The following is a 19,737-nucleotide window of genomic DNA, read 5'->3' on the forward strand; positions in this document are numbered from 1 at the left end:
GGTTTGGGCCTGTTTTGCTGCATCTGGGCCAGGACAGCTTGCCATCATTGATGGAACAATGAATTCTGAATCGTACCAGTGAATTCTAAAGGAAAATGTCTAGAGATCTGTTCATGAACTGAATCTCAAGAGAAAGTTGGAAAAGCAGCAAGACCCTAAGCACACAAGTAATTCTACCAAAGAATGGTTAAAGAAGTATAAAGTTGATGTTTTGGAATGACCAAGTCAAAGTCCTGACCTTAATTCAATAGAAATGTTGTGGAAGGACCTGAAGCAAGCAGTTCATGTGAGGAAACCCACCAACATCCCAGAGTTGAAGCTGTTCTGTACTGAAGAATGGGCTAAAATTCCTCCAAGCTGATGTGCAGGACTGATCAACAGTTACTGGAAATGTTTAGTTGCAGTTATTGCTGCACAATAGATACATCATCTGGTGTCACACCAGATACTGAAAGCAAAGCCTCACATACTCTTGACACTCACAGATATGCAATATTGGCTCATTTTCCTTATTAAATAAATGACCAAGTATAATATTTTCTTGTCTCATTTGTTTAATTGGGTTCTCTTTATCTACTTTTAGGAGTTGTGTGAAAATCTGATGATGTTTTAGGCCATATTTATGCAGAAATATAGAAAATTCTAAGGGTTCACAAACTTCAAGCAAGACTATTGTTAACTGCATTAATACAGACAAAGTGAAACAAATCAGTACAATTATTATCCATGTCTAACAAAGTTTCTAATGTCGCACGTCAAGTTATTGGCTAAGGTTTTAGCTCTGAAAACTGGTATTCTCTCTTGTAATCACATGTAAATGATATTCGAGTCTGAGTAGCATGTTAAATTTCTTTTGCTGTGTTCAAGCACAGTGTGACTTCATGTATTAAGCAGATTTAGATTTATATGGTTGCTTTGCATCCAACTTTATTTTGCTCAGTTTCGTGATGGTTTTGACATATCTGCATGTTCCTGATACAGAAAAGGTCATCTGTCATCATGCAAGCTAATTAATCCACCTACTAAAAAAAAAGCTCTGCCATCAACCAGAATGTGCTAGCCAATGTGTGTAGTGGCTTTGGGATTAGGAATCAGTAGCATGAGCTATACACATAGGTGTGTCGCACCACCATGAAATGAATTAAGTTTAAATGTAGACATGAAAACTTGTTTGAAAAATTTTGTTTTAAGAAAGTCAGTAGTATTTTGTCTTTCTTTCTTTCTTTTTGTTAAACCCATTTGTCAGTCAGGCAACAACAAATAAAAAACTACTAGCCTGATATAAATTCCACTTGGACGTAAAGTCCCGCCTGGGTTAATGATTTGTCTACCCCTTCATTATGGGTAATAAATCTCTTGTTTAGTTTTCACTGGTTAGGCTGTTAATCCAGTTAGAATCCCTGCATTGATCTGAAAGAGGGAAAGCCACTGTATAATTATACGCATGAGTAATCCATCATCTGGCTTTACAGTAGCATAGTAACCTTGTGGCTCCCTTCGTAATCATGACCATACTAATTAAAGCTGCACAAAATGAATAAAAATCCAACTTTATCATTTCTTGGTAGAGACTGAGATGCCTTAAAATACACCAGAAAACCCATAATGTGATATGGCTAAAGATTATTTTGAGCAAAATTATCTGGTATCATAAGGTGAATGCCAGGATTTTGCTAGCATCTGTTTTGTTTGAGATTGATTAGAATTCTCAAAGCACAGAAAATATTTTTGTTAGCTGTGCTAGGAGATTCATTTAACCATTGCAGCCTTCTGTAATAATGATCGAAAAAAAGATATACTATGCAGCTCTTATACTAATGAGCAACAATGCACTACTGTGATAGTTAGAGGTGTCTGTGTATTTACTGATTGAAGGCATGTTATAAAGCAGGTGTGCAGTGTGGAGCATATGGTATCCATAGGTCTTGTAAATGCTCTGATTTCTCTAATTCCCAAGGTGACGTTGCTTTCATTCTCTGTTGAGGCGGAACACACTTTCCTAGATTACATCAAAGCAGGGTGAGTACAAATGCTCACATGAACAAATGCACATACTGAGGAAATAAAATCCGTAGTTTTGTCTTCTTACAGGTGTGAGCATTTAAAAGACCACCCTTTAATGGTGGAATATAAAGAACCCAACATATTCATTTCTACTTTTATACAATAGTTCCATAGCTGAAGGTCACTGACATAGCTGACATTGTGTGGATATCCCTGATAAGGAGCAGACACATTGCAAGGCCAGACACAACAAACAGAGCTGTTACTACTAGTACAGTTATCATCATTTTGTGTTGCCAGGTCTTCTTTATCTTGCCCTTATAAAAAGATGAAAAGACTTTCAAAATAGAGGCCTTGATTACAGGAAAACATTAATCGGTTTGCCTCACACCTCCTAACACACTGGTGTGCTGTGAAATTTCTATTATTTGCTATGCTGCTTTTTTTTCTACCCACCTTCACCTTCCTACATCTCAGTGTTATGTAGAACATCATTTTCTACTAGACATTAACAAGACAATACATTAAAATGCAATGTAGTCATTTTTCGTTTCACAATATGCCATGGCCTAGCTTCACCTGTGCCTTCTGAATAAATAATAAGCAAGAATAATCAAATTGTATTATTTGTAATATGCAGGATTTTAACAAGAGCTAGAAATTGTTACACCTGCCAGTGGTATTGCACTGCAAAAATGGTATCTTAGCAAGTGAAAATAGCTTCAGTATGGGCAAATGTATTTAATATTTCTTATTATGAGACTATTATAAGTCAAATTTAAGATTATTCAGCCTGTTTTTAGATGCTGTTGAAAAAAAATAGAAAAAAAATCTGCCAATATACCAAAACAACATTTGCTTTATATTAACAATAATCTTATAATAGGAAATACTAAAGTTTGACTATATTGACTATATGGATTTTTTGCAGTGTGTAATAAAAACAAACAAAGAAAATTAATTATACACAGTCACGTACACAAACCACACACCAACCTTATCTTAATTAGTATGCGGTTGATGACTGGCCTTACATTACTGTAGTTGATAACAGCTCTAATGTGCCATAATGGTTCTGCTATCTCAGTGCTGCATGTGTTTCCTTAATGATCAACAGTTGTCCTGATTTCTGTAACCCATGTCTGGAGCTATTTCAAAGTTATACCTCACCTAATGACAGAATTGTGCTCTCATTTTTTCAGTCAATTTTAAAATGGGATGTGGGAGGGAGTTTTGAGAAATGTGTGACAGTACGAAAGAAATTTGACTGTGAGTGATACGATTGACCTTTCAGGCTCGAACAATCCATTACGGACTGATGTCGCCCACGTGCATTGTTTGAACATGATCTAATCCGCTAGTAAACCACTTCCTGCCCTGTATCCCCTTTTTCTGATTCCCATGACCTTTGATATTTGTGTTAAAAATGCTGTTGAATTTCTTTCTATATTGGATTTTACCCAAACCAGTGCAATTTGTTAAAATAATTCTCATTCAACCAGGTGGTAGAGTAAATTGAGAAAAGGAGGTGGGTAAAATGTAGGTCAAAAGGGCTCAGAAACCACATACACGGAGGTTGAGTACTGTGATCTGTACTCATAATTCATCATAATTTGTTCAGAAAGCAAACTGGATGGATGACAAGTGCACAATAAAGCTGAACCAATTGAGTATTATGTATGTTTGTAAGTGTGTGTGTGTGTGTGTGTGTGTGTGAGAGAGAGAGAGAGAGAGAGAGAGAGAGAGAGAGAGAGAGAGAGTTATGTGTAAGAACTTCAACCTCCAGTTTCTAAAAGATTGATGACGAATAGGCAGTCGAGGTCATTCCTTATCCCCGTATTTATCTCGTGTACATTTTTCCAAAACTCTCTGGCAGCTCTGTACAGATAAAACTTTACTCTGTTCCAACATCACAGTCATAAGCTCTGTGTTAAACTGGTGCTGAGCTTATACAGAATGTGACATTCATAAATAAGCCCAGTGAAATAAATGTCATAATAAGATTCTAGTAGCGCCACGTCCTAAAACAATTCATTTCATTCAGAGCAGCTTGATGGTAGCTGCAGATGACACAGATTAATACACAAGCGTGAACTCTCTGTTGTAATAAATTCAAAATAACCCAAAAACTTTGAAGCAGGCTGAGTGTTAGAATTGTAGATAAGTAAGAAAGATACCATAAGTAGACACCATTTTGCTAACATCACATCTTAACTGCTTTGCACTGAGGAAGGGGCAAAATAAACCACCCTTTAATCCTAAACATAGCCAATCAGCCAAATCTTTGTTTTGTACAAGAGCTACAATTCCACAATAGTAACTTTGTTTTCAAATGTGCTAGGAACAGGAATGCTGACAGGAAACAGTGATGGGAAACCTTGAATGATCAATGAAATACTGAGCCAATTACTTTTTAGTCATCTGTATTAATTATGGTTAATGAAGAAAAAAAACCCCTTTAATTTCAAACAGTGTTTAAATGCGCACCAGCTTTTAAAGCACTTAAGGCACTCAGAAAGTGATGGATACTTTAGATGTCTTTTGAAATATGCTTTACAACACCAACACCCATGATTCTCCAAGTAAAATGGGTGAAACATTTTAACAGATTTATTTGTATAGCTCTTTTAACAATGGTCATTGTCCCAAAGCAGCTCTACAGAAATATATAAATTCAGGATATAGATTATCCCTAATGAGTGAGCCAGAGGCGACGTTGGCAAGGGAAAAACTCCCTGAGACGATATGAGGAGGAACCAGACTCAAAAGGGAACCCATCCTCAACTGGGTGACACATAAATAAATAAATCCCTTCTATAAATGTGCCAATACTATATGGTCAAATAGTGCAGTTTTGTAACCAGGAAAATTCATTACAGTTTTTGCATGAAGTCTATTTTGTTGAACTTATCCACTGTTCACTGATGGAGACTTGAGTGCAAAACTGTTTGTGGTAATTGCAGTCCTAAAGCTGTCATAGCAATTGTAGTCCTAGCCATCATATCATAATGGTTCATATGAATTGAGGTCCAAAGCCATCTTTATGGTTTTTAAGTTGTACAACCCTCAGTAATCTCGATGATCTCTGGCTGCACCATGTGGGGCCATCCTTAGCAGCAGCATGTGACTTCCAACATAACCAGAGGCTCCACGATTTAAAAAATTTTGTTACAGTGGTAGAAATATCAATCCACTGTTATCAAAGTCATTATATTTACTGTTGAGTTTGTATATTTATTAGCCTATTTGTCTGGTCACTGAAGGGGTTTAATCCAAATTGCAGTTACTAAAGTTTAATAAACAAATTTGAGCCTCATATTTGAATAGTTGGATCATGACCATAATGAAGGGTCTGTGGATTATCTAGTTCCATAACTTAACATGTGCCTGTTAGATTAAAAAAGGAAGTAAAGAGCATGGGATGCTTAAATAGCCCAGTACACAGCAAAATCGCCAGTGTTGATTTAACACCCAGAGTGTTGAATTTACACCTACAATGTTTATATAAGTCCATTGCACTCAAATGAACACTCTGGGTGTTAATTCAACACTAGGGATTTTACTGTGTATAATGAGCTACAGCCAATATAAAGCCTCACTTTAATTTTGTTTATATATGCTGCAATACCATTTGACTGTTTTGCAAAATGTGATACAGCAATCACATCACACAGATATATGGACTTGCAGAAAAGGAATCCTGATACTTGATTTTTTTTGTGTTAAAGCTGTCCAGTCGTGTGAGTTTTATTACTGAGAAGACATTGAACTATATATAAACCACCCTAAGAAACAAACATGAATAGTTCTTTTTTTATGATGTGATTTTTTTTTATGATGTGTTTGGAACTTATTCATCCATTCATCCATCCATCCATGCATTTTCTGTACCACTTCTCCTAAACAGAGTCATGGGGAGCCTGGAGCCTAGCCCAAGGAACCTTTTGGCACATGGACACCCTGGACGGGGTGCTAATCCATTGCAGGGCACAATCATGCACACACCTATTCAAACACTATGGACAATTTGGAAATGCCAATCAGCCTACAGTTCATGTCTTTGGGCTGGAGAAGGAAACCGGAGTACCTGGAGGAAACCCTGAAGCATGGGGAGAAAATACTATCTCCGTGTACTCAGGGCGGAGGCCGAAATTGAACTCCCAACCTATTATATAAAAGATTTTAAAAAACACATGGGGACAAAACTGGGCATATCAGAAAATAGTTCTCACCATGCCTCAGCAGATGTTACCCCTATGTACAAGGCTATTAAAGCTAGCAAGTAAAAGAAGATTATAATCTCTGGTTTACCATCATGAAAAGAGCATGGCTAAATTATCACACACTCCTCTCAAACTGTATTGAGGTATTAAGTAATTTCAAATAGACTTGCTTGTGTTGTTTCTGATATGATACACTCCTGTCTATACAAATGGACCTAACAAACCTAAATAGCAGCCATCTTGTAGTCAGAAACATTTTCTCAACAAATAAAAACACTGCAGTTATGAGGTACATGGACTCTTTCTACAGGTCTAATCACTACTGGCTTGCACTTTGGACAGCCATCAGCAGTATTCTGTCTCCATGAGCTCTGACATCCTCATACATTTATAATGGCCTGTTATAGGAGTATGTGGGCAGCTAGCTGTGACAGGTGATGGGAATAAATGATGGACAAGCACCTGCAATCAGTAGCTCCTGCTGACCTGACACTGGTGCCCTGATGGCTGGAATGAAAGAGAAGATTTTGCAGGTGTTGATACAGACTGCCTTTTGCAGGCTGATTTGGTTGGAATCCATTGTGCAGCCACTATCAAAACAGCTTAAATAATGGTTTGGTTTGGGAAAGCTGTCCTAAATCCAAAGCAGATTCTGAAGGATGAGAGGACAGAGATGAACAAAGAGAGAATGCACAGCGGGAGAACAAACTAACACAATGTAGGTCCACAGGGAGCCTCTGATTGCACTAGTTTGCTCAATCAGATGGCCTCCGTGCCGAAGAGATGTCTGGAGAGTTTATGCTTTCAGAGGAATTGGACTGCAAGATCTTGATATTAATGCTCATTTTCAAGGATTTTTTTTTCTTTTTTTTTTTTTTTGCTATGAACTCTTCTCTCTTTTTTATTTCTGGTAATTTCTTTTCTTTTTTATCCAACTCTTGCTCCCTGTTTTCTAGCACTCAGATCCATTTCACCGTGGCTATTGATTTCACAGCTTCCAATGGTGAGAATATCTTCTTGTGTTTTTATAGTATTTTCTTACTTGTTTCTAGATTTACTTATTAATGGTGTTCATTAACTCATGTGCAGCTTTATAGATAATAAGTAATTTTCTTTAGGCAAATGTCCATCTACTGTATATGACCAAGCACTTAGAATGGTTAATTAAGCGCTGTTAATGATGCTGAGTCAGGCTTACACCACAAAAAAACAAAAGAATGCATGTGAGCAAATTTAGATGTAATACATTGTATTTAACTGAAGAAAGGATGATTAATGGTTTTTCTCTGTCTGAGAAGATTTATGCTGAATTATTTCCCCTTTGTTACAGCTTAGTCACTTTCATTTAGTTAATAAATATGCATGAAGGTATTTTAGTTTGGATAGAAAATGCATACAACCTACAAAGGATCATACAATTGTGCAAAGATGTGGCTGCTACTTGATATCACTGGTTTCTATCGGTTCTTCTTTCTATAATGATGTGTGCTCTTTGTGACTCCATTCTAAAAAGATGTCATATTACTGGCAGACAGTTGCATTATAATAATAATAATAATAATAATAATAATAATAATAATAATAATACTATTATCGGGGTGTGTATTTCCGCCATTTTCTGCAAGTTTTTATTCTCTGTAAAACAGAACATGCCCTCATTTCTCTCCTCTAAGGGAACCCATCTCAGTCCACATCTCTGCATTATATGAACCCATACCAGATGAACGCCTATGCTATGGCACTAAAGGCTGTCGGGGAGATCATCCAGGATTATGACAGTGACAAGATGTTCCCAGCATTGGGTTTTGGAGCCAAACTCCCCCCTGATGGCAGAGTGTCTCATGAATTCCCCCTGGTAAGAGCTGCACTGCTCATCATTACTTTATGGCCATAGTATTAAAATGTAATGTTTACAGCCCTGCATAGTTGCACGATATTTTGTACATTTAGTCTAATTTTTGTGTTTCCATGCCATTGTTATCTTTTAATGTTTGATGTTGTAGATTTTGGTTGCAGTTTATTAAATATGTATGTTAATCTACTGCTTTATAGGACTGCATTTCTTCGTTTATCTTTAATGTATGTGTACAGTTCTGTGAAAATCCCTTACAGTATATTGCGTAGTACTCTCAATGCAGCATTCTTCAAATCTGTGAACTAATACACTCCCTCCCTCTTTTCACTATACCATCATTTGCTCCATTCCAGGCACTTTTTAATATGCTCATATCTGTATTCACTCACAGTGCATTACTCTACTTTTAACTTGAATGATTGACATTCTAACTCACTTTCCAAATTATTTACCTAATATGCAGTTTATGATATTGTTTGATCTCTTGTTTTTAATTAAAGAACGGTAATGTAGATAACCCATACTGTAATGGCATGGAGGGCATTCTAGAGGCATACCACCAGAGTCTGAAGACGGTTCAGCTTTATGGACCAACTAACTTTGCCCCAGTCATCAATCATGTAGCGAGGTGAGTTAAAAAAAAAATCTGTTACAGCAATTTATACCATAGTGCTGTTAAATGCTTGGTTATGACTGATTAATTTTCTCAAACAGCATCTCTGAGAGTAATTCCAGCTGCAAGGTTTAAATTAATGCGCTAGTAAGAAGATATTATTGCTCCATTTTCTGTAATGACTTACAGAGGGACTTTTTATTGTAGATGCTCCACATAGATGGTTAAGAAATAATGTATGTAATCAGTAAAATGGTGCAGCTTTCTCTGAAGAGATTTTTGGAAGGGCTCTCCAGTGTCAGTGCTTTCTAACAGTCAGATAAGAGGTAAAGCTGTTTGTTTAAGTTTTCCACAGGAAAGCCTTCAGGATGGAGAACTTTGAGATTCACGTTTTCTCTGTAACCTGACAAACTGCATGTCTCATTACCTTCAAAGAGGGAAAAATAGAGAGGCTTGTGAGGGAATGAGAGTGCCTAATCCTCTTGTCTAGCTTTTAATTAAACATGCCATTATGTGCCAGTCCTTGACAAGACAGAAAAGATATTACCCCATGGGACTTGATGGGACCCAGTGTCCATTTTTTTGAAGGTCATTATTGTACACTAATGAGACAAGCTGACATTATTTCTGAGTTGCATTCGTTTCAGTTTAACGCACAAGGAACAAATGACAGCATGCATATCAAACCTAGCTGCTTGATTTTACATTAAGCACATAAGACAAAATCACTGCCATAAGTTGTGACACCAGAGAGGTTTAATCTACAGTATGATCCGTTATTTTTTTGTAATCTGCACGAACCGTTTTGAATCACAAAGTGGTTTAGAGAATTTGATGATAATAAAACAATACAGCGTCTGAGATCAACAAGCATCCAAGAGGAAATGCATGGGTTTTAGGCTGCCTGCAAAAATAGATTATAACCCTGTTCATTGGTTTCTTTCATGATCCTTTTTTGTCCATGTGATTTATTAATGGTTAATCATTCGGGTGTTAAACACATTTGTTACGCAATTTAAGTCTTTCACTTTTTTTTTCTTTTTTTTTTTTTTTAGGTGCGGTAGATTGCTATACTTTGGAGTGTGCTGATGCTTGTTTTCTTGTGTGTGTGTGTGTGTGTGTGTGTGTGTGTGTGTGTGTGTGTGTGTGTATGTGTGTGTATTAGATATGCAGCAGTAGTGGAAGATGGCTCACAGTACTTTGTGCTCCTAATCATCACAGATGGAGTTATATCAGACATGGCTCAGACCAAAGAAGCCATCGTCAGTGTGAGTATCTTTCTAATTACACGTGTATATCTCCGTCTTACACACACACACACACACACACACACACACACACACACACCTCTGTCTGTCTGTTTCTCTTTCTTTACCAAACTGTCAGTGTTTTCTGAGTTTATTGCATTATGTTAAAAAAAAAAAAGGCCTTTACACCAAATTATCTTTGGGAGGATCGAAATCCCTCTCAACTTCTACATCTTCAGAAGCTCATCTGCCACGACAACTGCTACCCTACCATCAGTTACCCAGCAGACTGGATTTAAAGGGAATTTGCGACTGTTAGTCAAACCATTAGAACAGCCACACCTTCCTTTTAAGATCTTGTCTGCTGCTCTTTCTCTTCACATCCATCAACCTTGCTTTTCTGCAAGACTAGGGAATTTAATACCATCCTTGATGAACAGATCCATGCATTTTTAAGGTTTATAGATCTGAAAGATGGTGAATCAGATTTTTTTTTTAAAATAACATATTAAATATTTATATTTGAGCAAGAACATTTCCAATAAAGGATATTACCGAAACAAGTATGTTATTCAGATTGAACAATTAATGCATCCTAAACAAACACAAATACAGATGCAAATAGTAGGCAAACTATTCTTTTTTTATTTTAGAAAGCATGCTAGAAATGGAATTTACTTTAAGGCTTTAATTTAATTTAAGGCTAGATCCTGTGGGAACAAAAAAGTCACATGAGTGGAGCAATAGTTTCATTTTCTTGTGATGCAGGCTCAAGCATGAAGTTTGTGGAACAAAGATTGTGTTCATTAACATGCAACTGTGGCAATCCTTATTAACTGCCTGGTGGTTTAAATTAGGCCACTAGATTATATTTATGTTTATATAACAAACAGCTTCAATGTTCCTAGATCAGGGCAGATCACATTCTGAATATGTTACACTCTTAAAAATAAAGGTTCTTCAATACCCCATCACAACACTTCTTCTGCAAAGAACCTTCTTCTTGTCAAGAACCATTTTTCTTTGTATAGGGTTCTTGAGTTATATGATTCTTTGGAGATTAAAGAAGTTCTTTATGGGATTTTTAAATTGGTTCTTCAGAGCAGTGTATTGGTTCTTTAAGGTATCTTACTGTACCTTAACAGGTTAAAGTAAACCCTTTGAGTGAGTTGTTTGTGTAACTTGAAAAGATTCTCCTGGCACATCTCTTTATAACCTTATTTTGATTCCTTAAATAATTAAATAAGGGTTTTTAGAGAACATATGACAACATGATTATGTATGTTATGAAGAACCATTTTTGGGTTCTTTAAAGCACCAGTAAATAGATGGTTCTCTGAAGAACCTGAGAGTAAAAGGTTCTTTGTGCAACATAAAAGGATTCTCCTATGGCATCAGATTGAAAAACCCTTTTTTAGTTCTAACTGGAACCTTTATTTTTAAGATTGTAAGCGTTTAATAAAATTTGTCTCCTTTTTCTTCTTTTTCTTCTTCCTTTCTCAAGTCTTTTTTATGTAGAGTAAATTAAATTGGGCACTTTGTGTGAAGCTGTTCTCTTCTCCACAGCTGTTGGTTAAATTATGCAGACGGATTTCCTGACCTGACAGTCCGAGGTGACAGAATCAGTGACTGCACCCTAATTCATTTGTTCCAGTTGGAAACTCTCTCTCACTCTCTCTCTCTCTCTCTCTCTCTCTCTCTCTCTCTCTCTCTTTTTCTCCTATTTCTTTCTCTCATTCTTTTTCTCACTTCCCCACATGTCACAGAGACCGCTCTTCCAAGGATTCATTTATATTCCTAAGATTGAAAAACCTTGCTGCTTCACAACCTATTTAAAAGGATTGCTCTGCTGTCATTTGTTCATTGTGCTCATTTATTGATGAGCTTGGAGCAGTTGATCAGACGAATAAGCAGAATCGTGGTTTTGTGTATCTCATGTAAATGTCAGTATTTTAGATTTGGCAACCTTAGTATTATAAGACTCTATCTGGGTTAAGAATTAAGAATGAATTCTAATACATTATAATACCATGGTCATGATTCGAATGTTGTTGTTTTTTTTTATTACTCTATACTTATTGTACGAACGGTGTAAATGAATTGAAACTTTGATGTGTAAAGTTCACTGTGTGAGATTCAGAATTTCAATACCAAGAAAAAGATAGCTCGAGCAATGAAAAAGCTTGTAGCATTGCCATAGTAAAAGATTATTTGTGTGTGTGTGTGTGTGTGGGTGTGGGTGTGGGTGTGTGTGTGTGTGTATGTGTGTGCGCTTTCTTCTCTCTGTGTTGAGCTCTGGCCCCTGAAAGCTTTTCCAAGAACACTGACCTACTTCAACCCTCATAATTTCTTGTTTCATTTGCCAAAAAGTATTCTGGCTATGTCTGTAAAACTCCAGTCCAAAACTTGGGCATATATCTAAATTTTCTTATGACCGCTCATATACTTGGTTTGTATAATTTCTCTTTTATTGGCCGTCAATTATCATTTTTAGAAGTAATTGCAAGCTTTCAAGCATAATTGTGAAGAAGCATAATAGCTATTTCATCTGAAATGGTCTGGAAATTGGAAATCATCTGTACCTTGTAAAATTCTGCAGCTCTGCATATACTGAGATTAGTTCTTCTGTAGTTCAAACTATAATTCATGCAGTTAGCATTTATTTATATAGGCCTATACATTTATTCTTCCTCATATTATTATTATTATTACTAGTAGTAGTAGTAGTAGTAGTTGTAGTAGTAGTAGTATCGTTGTTGTTGTTGTTATTATTATTATTATTATTATTAGTAGTAGTAGTAGTAGTAGTAGTAATATTTGTATTATTATTATTATTATTATTATTATTATTAAAAGAAGTATTACATTTACTGGTTAGTATTTATAGTTACTTATAGTATGTCATATATAAATATAAATAACATTTAATAGAGAGCAAATTGCACATATTAATAATGACAACCCCAGCCCAATATTCATGCACACATTACATGGTGTGCTTTACAGTTCAGTTCTATGACAACTGCTATTCTTAATCTTTATTAATGATTTATTTATTGATTCTTTCTAACAAAATGGTACATTATGAGAGCTCTTGAACATTTTTTAGCAAAATGTAGCTTTATTTTCAAAACATCTGCTACATGGTTGACATGTCTTTGTAAACCCACACTGTCATCTCTCCCAACTTTGGCTCCCAGTTTGGCAACAGTGTCTTGTGTGATATGCTAGCCATGTTTCCTTTTAAAGTCCATCGCAACCTTGAGACAGCTTCCCAATCCAGCCATGAGAATTATTTCAATACATTCGTCTTTTGTCAATGGTATATATATTGAGATCTCTGAACGCTCAGCACGGGTGTGATCAGTGACAATACTTCTGAAAAAAAAAACCTTCCTAATGGGATTTTCCCCAATCCCCAATTCCCAACAGAATCAATACTAATGGGGAAATTGCTAATGGAATCTATGTGTATAGTTTCCATATGGATTTTTTCAGCTCTCCTCAGATGATAGAAGTTGCACAACCATACTTAAAGTGAGCTGAAAGCATAGCAGATGATAGGTCTGCTTATCATTCGAATCACATTTTATTTACAGGAGAATGCATCAAATTAACCAAAACATTGGTATTGTTTTTATAATATTAAAACTAAAATAGTGAATTAAAAGCATGATAAAATAGCCTAGGTACACATTGCGATTTCATAACTGGATTTCGTATCTTGCAGCTTATTTACATAAAAAAATTAAAATGCAACATAATACGATGTGCTGGATTTTTGTAAGCTTATTAATGTCATAAATATAACTAGAACTATTTGTGAAGTAATATATTGGCAACCTAGACTCTTATTAGGTGCTTATTTCAATGTTTTGTTTCTTATCATTCATATATCACTGTATTGTTCTTTTTTTTATTTTTTTTATTTATAATTTGTCTCTTGCTTTTATGTTACATCATATTACATCTGGAAATAGTTTTATCTCTCAAAATATTTTGGGCTTAAAGGCCAGAGCTTGTGTTTAAATGCAGTGGTCTAGATGCTATTGAAAGACCCCATTTCTGATGCTTCTACTCAAGAAAAATCTGGCAACCTTTTATAATCCACATCTTAACTTTATAGTTACAGTGCTAAATTTTGTGCACTGATTGTAACATTGACCAACTACCGATTAAACAATTTGTTTAATAAATATCTAGCAATGTAAAATGTGTTCTTATATTAGAATTCAATTGGATCTTCCTAATGATTATTTCTTTTTTAAAATTATTACCATTTATATAGTTGTTGCCTTAAATCACAGTTTTTGCCCTGTACATTTCTGTCACTCTTAATTTCTTTCCCCTTACAGGCTGCTAAACTCCCAATGTCCATCATAATTGTTGGAGTTGGCCAGGCTGAGTTTGATGGTAAGAATGAAGATCCCTTTGCATCCTTAAATTTTGTCACTTCAGACATTAGTCTCAATAAAAGTTTAGGACTCCAAGCTAAAACTTGAGATTTGCAGTCATGCTCCCACAATTGTAGCCAAAAAAAAAGACGAATTTTGGGGGTTAGATATCCACTAATTGTGGAGATTTGAGGGTTTTGGCAAATAAGCAGATGTCAACCTGCTATTCACAGATGTTGAATGTAATGAGCATGGATCTGAGCATCTGCCTCCAGTGCTCATTTTCATTACATTCAGGAGAAAAATGCATTTTTCTTTTTTAAATTTGAATAATGTTGACATGGTAATATGATAACAAATAATCTTATCTTTTCAGCCATGGTTGAATTGGATGGTGATGACATCCGAATATCCTCAAGAGGGAAGCTGGCAGAAAGGGACATTGTTCAGGTAGCATTGCTCATATAGAGTAGTTTCTACTACATAAAGCCACTTGAAAATATGCTTTTTTGAAACTGTTAACTCCTCTTGGATGCTATTTTGTCTCTATATAGATAGATAGTTATTTGTGTAAAAAAAAAAAAAAAGGAAGCATAAATTTTTCATTTTACTTTGACTCTAAGTACTTCCATATAAAATTAATTAGGGAGAACTGCATATGAGCGTTTGTGTTTTCACAAAAGAGGTTGAATGCCTTGTAAAATACGATACTTACTAGAGGATAACACTATGGTAACTGGGAAAATTTAGCTTCTTAAATGTTCTTAAACGCTAGCTTGCATACCTATTGGTAATATTAACAGTTCAGGCATTATATAAAGGTTTTGGATATTTTATATAAACTGCTGAGACAATGTAAAATTAGGACTCAGATAATGAAACTTTACTCATTTTCACTTATGATACATGTAAGTTGGAGGGGGGCATGGAGGCTCAGTGGTTAGCATGTTTGCCTCGCACCTCGGGGTTGGGGGTTGTAATCCCACCTCTTCCCTGTGTGTGCGGAGTTTGCATGGTCTCCCCCTGCTTCGGGGGTTTCCTACCCCTGTCCAAAGACATGTTGTAGGCTGATTGGCATTTCCAAAATGTATGTGCGAGTAAGTGACATTTCAGACACAGTTTGACCAAATGTTTATTTTTGCTCCACTAGCGGAAATAGGTCCCGAAGAAGCCACACTTACTTTATACCATGTTGGCTAGCTCGCTATCTAGCTCACATTGATTTGTACATTCCCGTTTAAAGGTGCTTCTGGCAAAATTGGTGTCCCTTCTTCCTTTTCATCTTCATCTGATGAGCTTTCATATTTTAACTCAAAAATTATATTCCTGAAAAGTATCGTTTGCCGTGTCCACTGACTGAAGTGGAAATTTACATGGCGAGCACACACGAGCGGAGTGATACACACAGCAAAATGTCTCAGTGTGGTTATAGGAAATATAGACAATCTTGGAACTCGACCAATCATATTAGTAGGCTGGAATTGTTGTAAAAAGAGGACATAAGGAAGCTGCCAGTTTGCATGTTGATGCATATACATAGATCCTTATATTTTACAAGATAAAGATGTGGCTTTAGTACCTTCTTCTAACATTTCTTAAGACAATATTGAAATAATTTAAATATGTTGTGGTTTTAAAAGTTTAAATGACAGCTTCAGGCGTACTTTCACTTGTCAGTCAATTGTCAGAGAACCTGTATTTAAGTCTAAAAATAAGTAAAAAAAAAAATAATAATAATAATAATAACCCCCCATTTTTTTTCTTATTTTTAAGATTCACAGAATGCACTCACATATACTTACAGCCCTCAAATTACACCAATGAAATTATCATGACCATGATGACATTATGAAACTTTCCTATTGAAAAAAACAACAGAAACAAAATGAAATTCTAATGGTTTCCACTACAAATACCATTACAAACCAGCTATTAACCATTTAAACCATTACCATTATTGGTCTTTAATAGTATCAACTAGACATTCCAGCAATAGAATTCAACAAATTACTAGTAGAGACCCACAGGGACCGTAACACTTTCCATTAAAACCAATATAATTCCCATTATAATAATTAAAACCATCACACGTTTTATGAGAGTTTCTATTGTGTCTTTCAGCAGGGTTATACAATGTTTTCTAAGTGTAAGCTTTTGTCTCATTTAACACCTGATCATTTCTTGCATCTTAAGTAACAAGATTGTATCAGAATAGAGAATATCCACATAAAAATGAAAGAGAAAATGCACCCATAGTGCATTTGAAAGAGATTTAAATCTGATCACACTTTGAGGTCTGAGATGCATTTTAGTCACATGTTATACTGTATCTGTCTCCATGTATCTCCAAGTGACATTTGACTCCTCACAGTAGGTGATGCCACCTGTTAGATTATAAAGAGATCATTTGCATGTCAATGCTAAATAATGTACAGCTGTTGAATTTCAGTCAAGCTGACCAGAAATGCATTTGACTACAAGTGTAAATGCATGTGGTTACAATCAGGATACAAATGACCAGGTGTAAATGGGGCCTCTTAGGCATACGACATTTGAAACATCAAATGAAGTTTTTTGTTTTTGTTTTGTTTTTTTGTGCCCACTGCCTTTAACAATTAAAAATACCTTCAGCTGCTGGGGTGGGGTTTGCATTCTGTTATTTGCTTAAGATTTATGTTGCATCTCAATTCGCCTACTTATACTATGCACTAAAAGTATGTACTCTTTTTGTGAAGAAAAAGTACATACTTTTGAGTGTGTAGCAAAAGAGTATGCAAGTACTGGGACATACTAACATGTTGTGTAAAGGAAGAGAACATTGTTGCGTAGATCCGCACACTGTCACCGTAAACAAGCTCCTCATTATTCATTATTCATTATAAAAGTTATACTTTATAATTGAATATATCATTCCCTTGATTTATTTTTCCACATTTCATTTATACCTCTCTAAAATGCGTCCTTGAATCCGGTGACGCAAACCGTCAAAAAATTCCTCCTCCTTCCCTCGCACATGGAGTTGTGGGCAATATTAGCTGAAAAAGTGTCCACAGAGCCACACATTGAAAATCTACCAGAAATAGTAGACAATCCAGGTACCTTTGGGATACTCATTCCAACATACTACGATTTGGGATTAATTCTAATCTTGGATACAATTTAGGATAAATAGTAGGGGAATTGAGACGCAGAACAAAATCCAACCACATTGCCCTTGCTCATTTGAATTCAGGGATGTGGGAATAAACTGCATTTAATGTTTATTGTGTCACAACAGTTTGTGCCATTCCGGGACTACATGGACCGGACAGGGAACCATGTTCTCAGCATGGCGCGGCTAGCCAAAGATGTCCTGGCGGAGATCCCCGATCAGTTAATCTCTTATATGAAATCAAGAGGCATCAAACCCAACCAGACTCCACCAGACTGTAGCCCTGCTGTGCTTAGCCCAATCTCTACTATCTGAGTTTATACCGGCTCAGTTCAGACCAGGGAAAACAGGCTGTAGTCACAGGCTTCCCTCTCCACATCTGGATATTTTCACAACCAATCCAGCAGTATCTCTACAGGTGAACATGCTATAAAGCACAAACAATCAAGCAATGGCCACAGGGTATGGCTCACACTCCTTTCAGAGTCTGAACAACAACAAGTGACACTCTATTTGAGTTTATGAGATTTGTTTCAGTGGTAAGAACACCTTTGGATTTTTAAAAATATGTCAATACTTGGACAAGACCTGGATATTCTTTTGAGTGTAGTTTACTTTGTCATTTTAGAGCTTGTTCACTACCTGTTCTACAAAATTTGAGACTTATAGACTTCTTTTTAGGAGTATGTATAGCTTAAATAAGAGACACTCTCTAGAGACAATTGCCTTGTTTCTTTATTTTATTTATTTATTTATTTATTTATTTTGCTTGCACATCACAGCAGCATCAGGATAGGTTTACAATATCACTGTTCCAGGGCATTTCATCCAGCTATAGGATTTGTAAATATATGCCATGAAGAGAATAATTTAGATAACCACTAGTGGTTGCAAAAAGATGTCATGTCAGATGATTTTAATTGTACAATGCCCTAGATAGGCTTGCAAAATAGTAGATTGTTCACAGTGTGTTAATTTGGAGACACATTTGGGGAATGGTGTTTCTGAGATTTGGGAAATTATGAGTAAAATTTTCCAAGTGCCATCTCAATGCAGACTTAGTTTACAATTTTGAGAAATATGGAAATGCATTCAGGTATCAAAAGATCATTTAACAAAACCTCTTTGGAAGTTTTCCCTTGTTTTCCCTCTTCCCTGACCTCTCTCTCTCCTTTTCAAAACCCATAAACCCAAGTGCATGAAAAGCACACGTTTTTTTATTTTTTATGTCTGAAGCAACATAAATATACATACAACATAAATATAAAGTATATACATATAACCTTATAAATCAAAGAATATGCTTCAAGAGGCACAGCTAGTTCAGATTAACTAAAATCTTGCAGTTTCTGGGTATCTTTGGCCATTTTCATCTAAAATTTTTAAGGATACTCAAAGGCCCATGTTGAATTCACTAGGCAAACTGTAATAATTGTTAATACTCTTATTTCTAGTTTTTGACAGTTAAGTATACAGTATCAGTGTTAAGTTAGAATAGGTGCTTACTAGGTGACTCATTGGTGCATCAACACTCTTGGTGAACAGCAGGGCTTAATCGCTTTCACTGCCGTATTCTGATGTGCATCCCCAACAATTCTGGAATTTTGCCCCTGATTTTTTTGCATTTTAAACTTTGAGCTCTTATTTTTCTATTAAAATCCTCAGTGTTATCTGTGAGACAGACTGTGAGATTGGACAGAGGCTCTTTTCTTGACTTATGGAAAGCTAGACTCAATCTATTAGTGAACATAAATTATGATAATTTAATTAGTTGCGTGGAATTTTCCCAATTCCATTCAACACTGGCTTCTTATGGTTTAGCATGGCCTTTGATTTCATGGACTGCAATTAGCCCATTAAATCAAAGGTCTGCTTGATAGAGTGACCTGTGCATTTGACATCCTGACCCAATGGCTGATTTTTCCCCCTCCCTATGTGATGATCTTTATTGATGTTTTGATATAAATTGGGTGCAATAATTGATGTCTCATAAATGTTTATTAAGGATATGCATGTTAAATTGCCTTATGTTGTTACTATTTGCAGTTAGCCTAGTCCTGAAAATGATCTGGTAAACTTCAGAAAGTGTGTTTGATCAAAGTGGTAGGTTTATTTTTGAGGGTACCTTTTCAACAATCAATTTTGTATCATTTCAGTCACAGTGAGCATGTATAGTATTTTGACTTACCTGGACAACTGATACTAAGCAGTCATGCACATTATTTTTGTAAACCTTTACTATGGGAAACG

At 35.8% G+C, this 19,737-nt stretch overlaps 1 protein-coding gene across 1 annotated transcript in view; it reads left to right on the top strand.

Annotated features, from left to right (window-relative positions):
- Positions 1 to 18,436, top strand: part of LOC128607891 (copine-5-like) — a 100,176-nt gene extending 81,740 nt beyond the window's left edge. The window contains exons 13-20 of the mRNA XM_053625142.1: positions 1,958 to 2,019; positions 7,184 to 7,230; positions 7,901 to 8,082; positions 8,583 to 8,710; positions 9,861 to 9,963; positions 14,298 to 14,355; positions 14,713 to 14,786; positions 17,614 to 18,436. Of these exons, the coding sequence (XP_053481117.1) occupies positions 1,958 to 2,019; positions 7,184 to 7,230; positions 7,901 to 8,082; positions 8,583 to 8,710; positions 9,861 to 9,963; positions 14,298 to 14,355; positions 14,713 to 14,786; positions 17,614 to 17,802 (843 nt within the window). The 3' untranslated portion in view covers positions 17,803 to 18,436. The remainder of the gene's footprint in view (positions 1 to 1,957; positions 2,020 to 7,183; positions 7,231 to 7,900; positions 8,083 to 8,582; positions 8,711 to 9,860; positions 9,964 to 14,297; positions 14,356 to 14,712; positions 14,787 to 17,613) is intronic.
- The last annotated feature ends 1,301 nt before the right edge of the window (positions 18,437 to 19,737 follow it).

Source organism: Ictalurus furcatus, chromosome 5 (genome assembly GCF_023375685.1).
Source record: "Ictalurus furcatus strain D&B chromosome 5, Billie_1.0, whole genome shotgun sequence".
In the NCBI taxonomy this organism is placed as follows: Eukaryota; Metazoa; Chordata; class Actinopteri; order Siluriformes; family Ictaluridae; genus Ictalurus; species Ictalurus furcatus.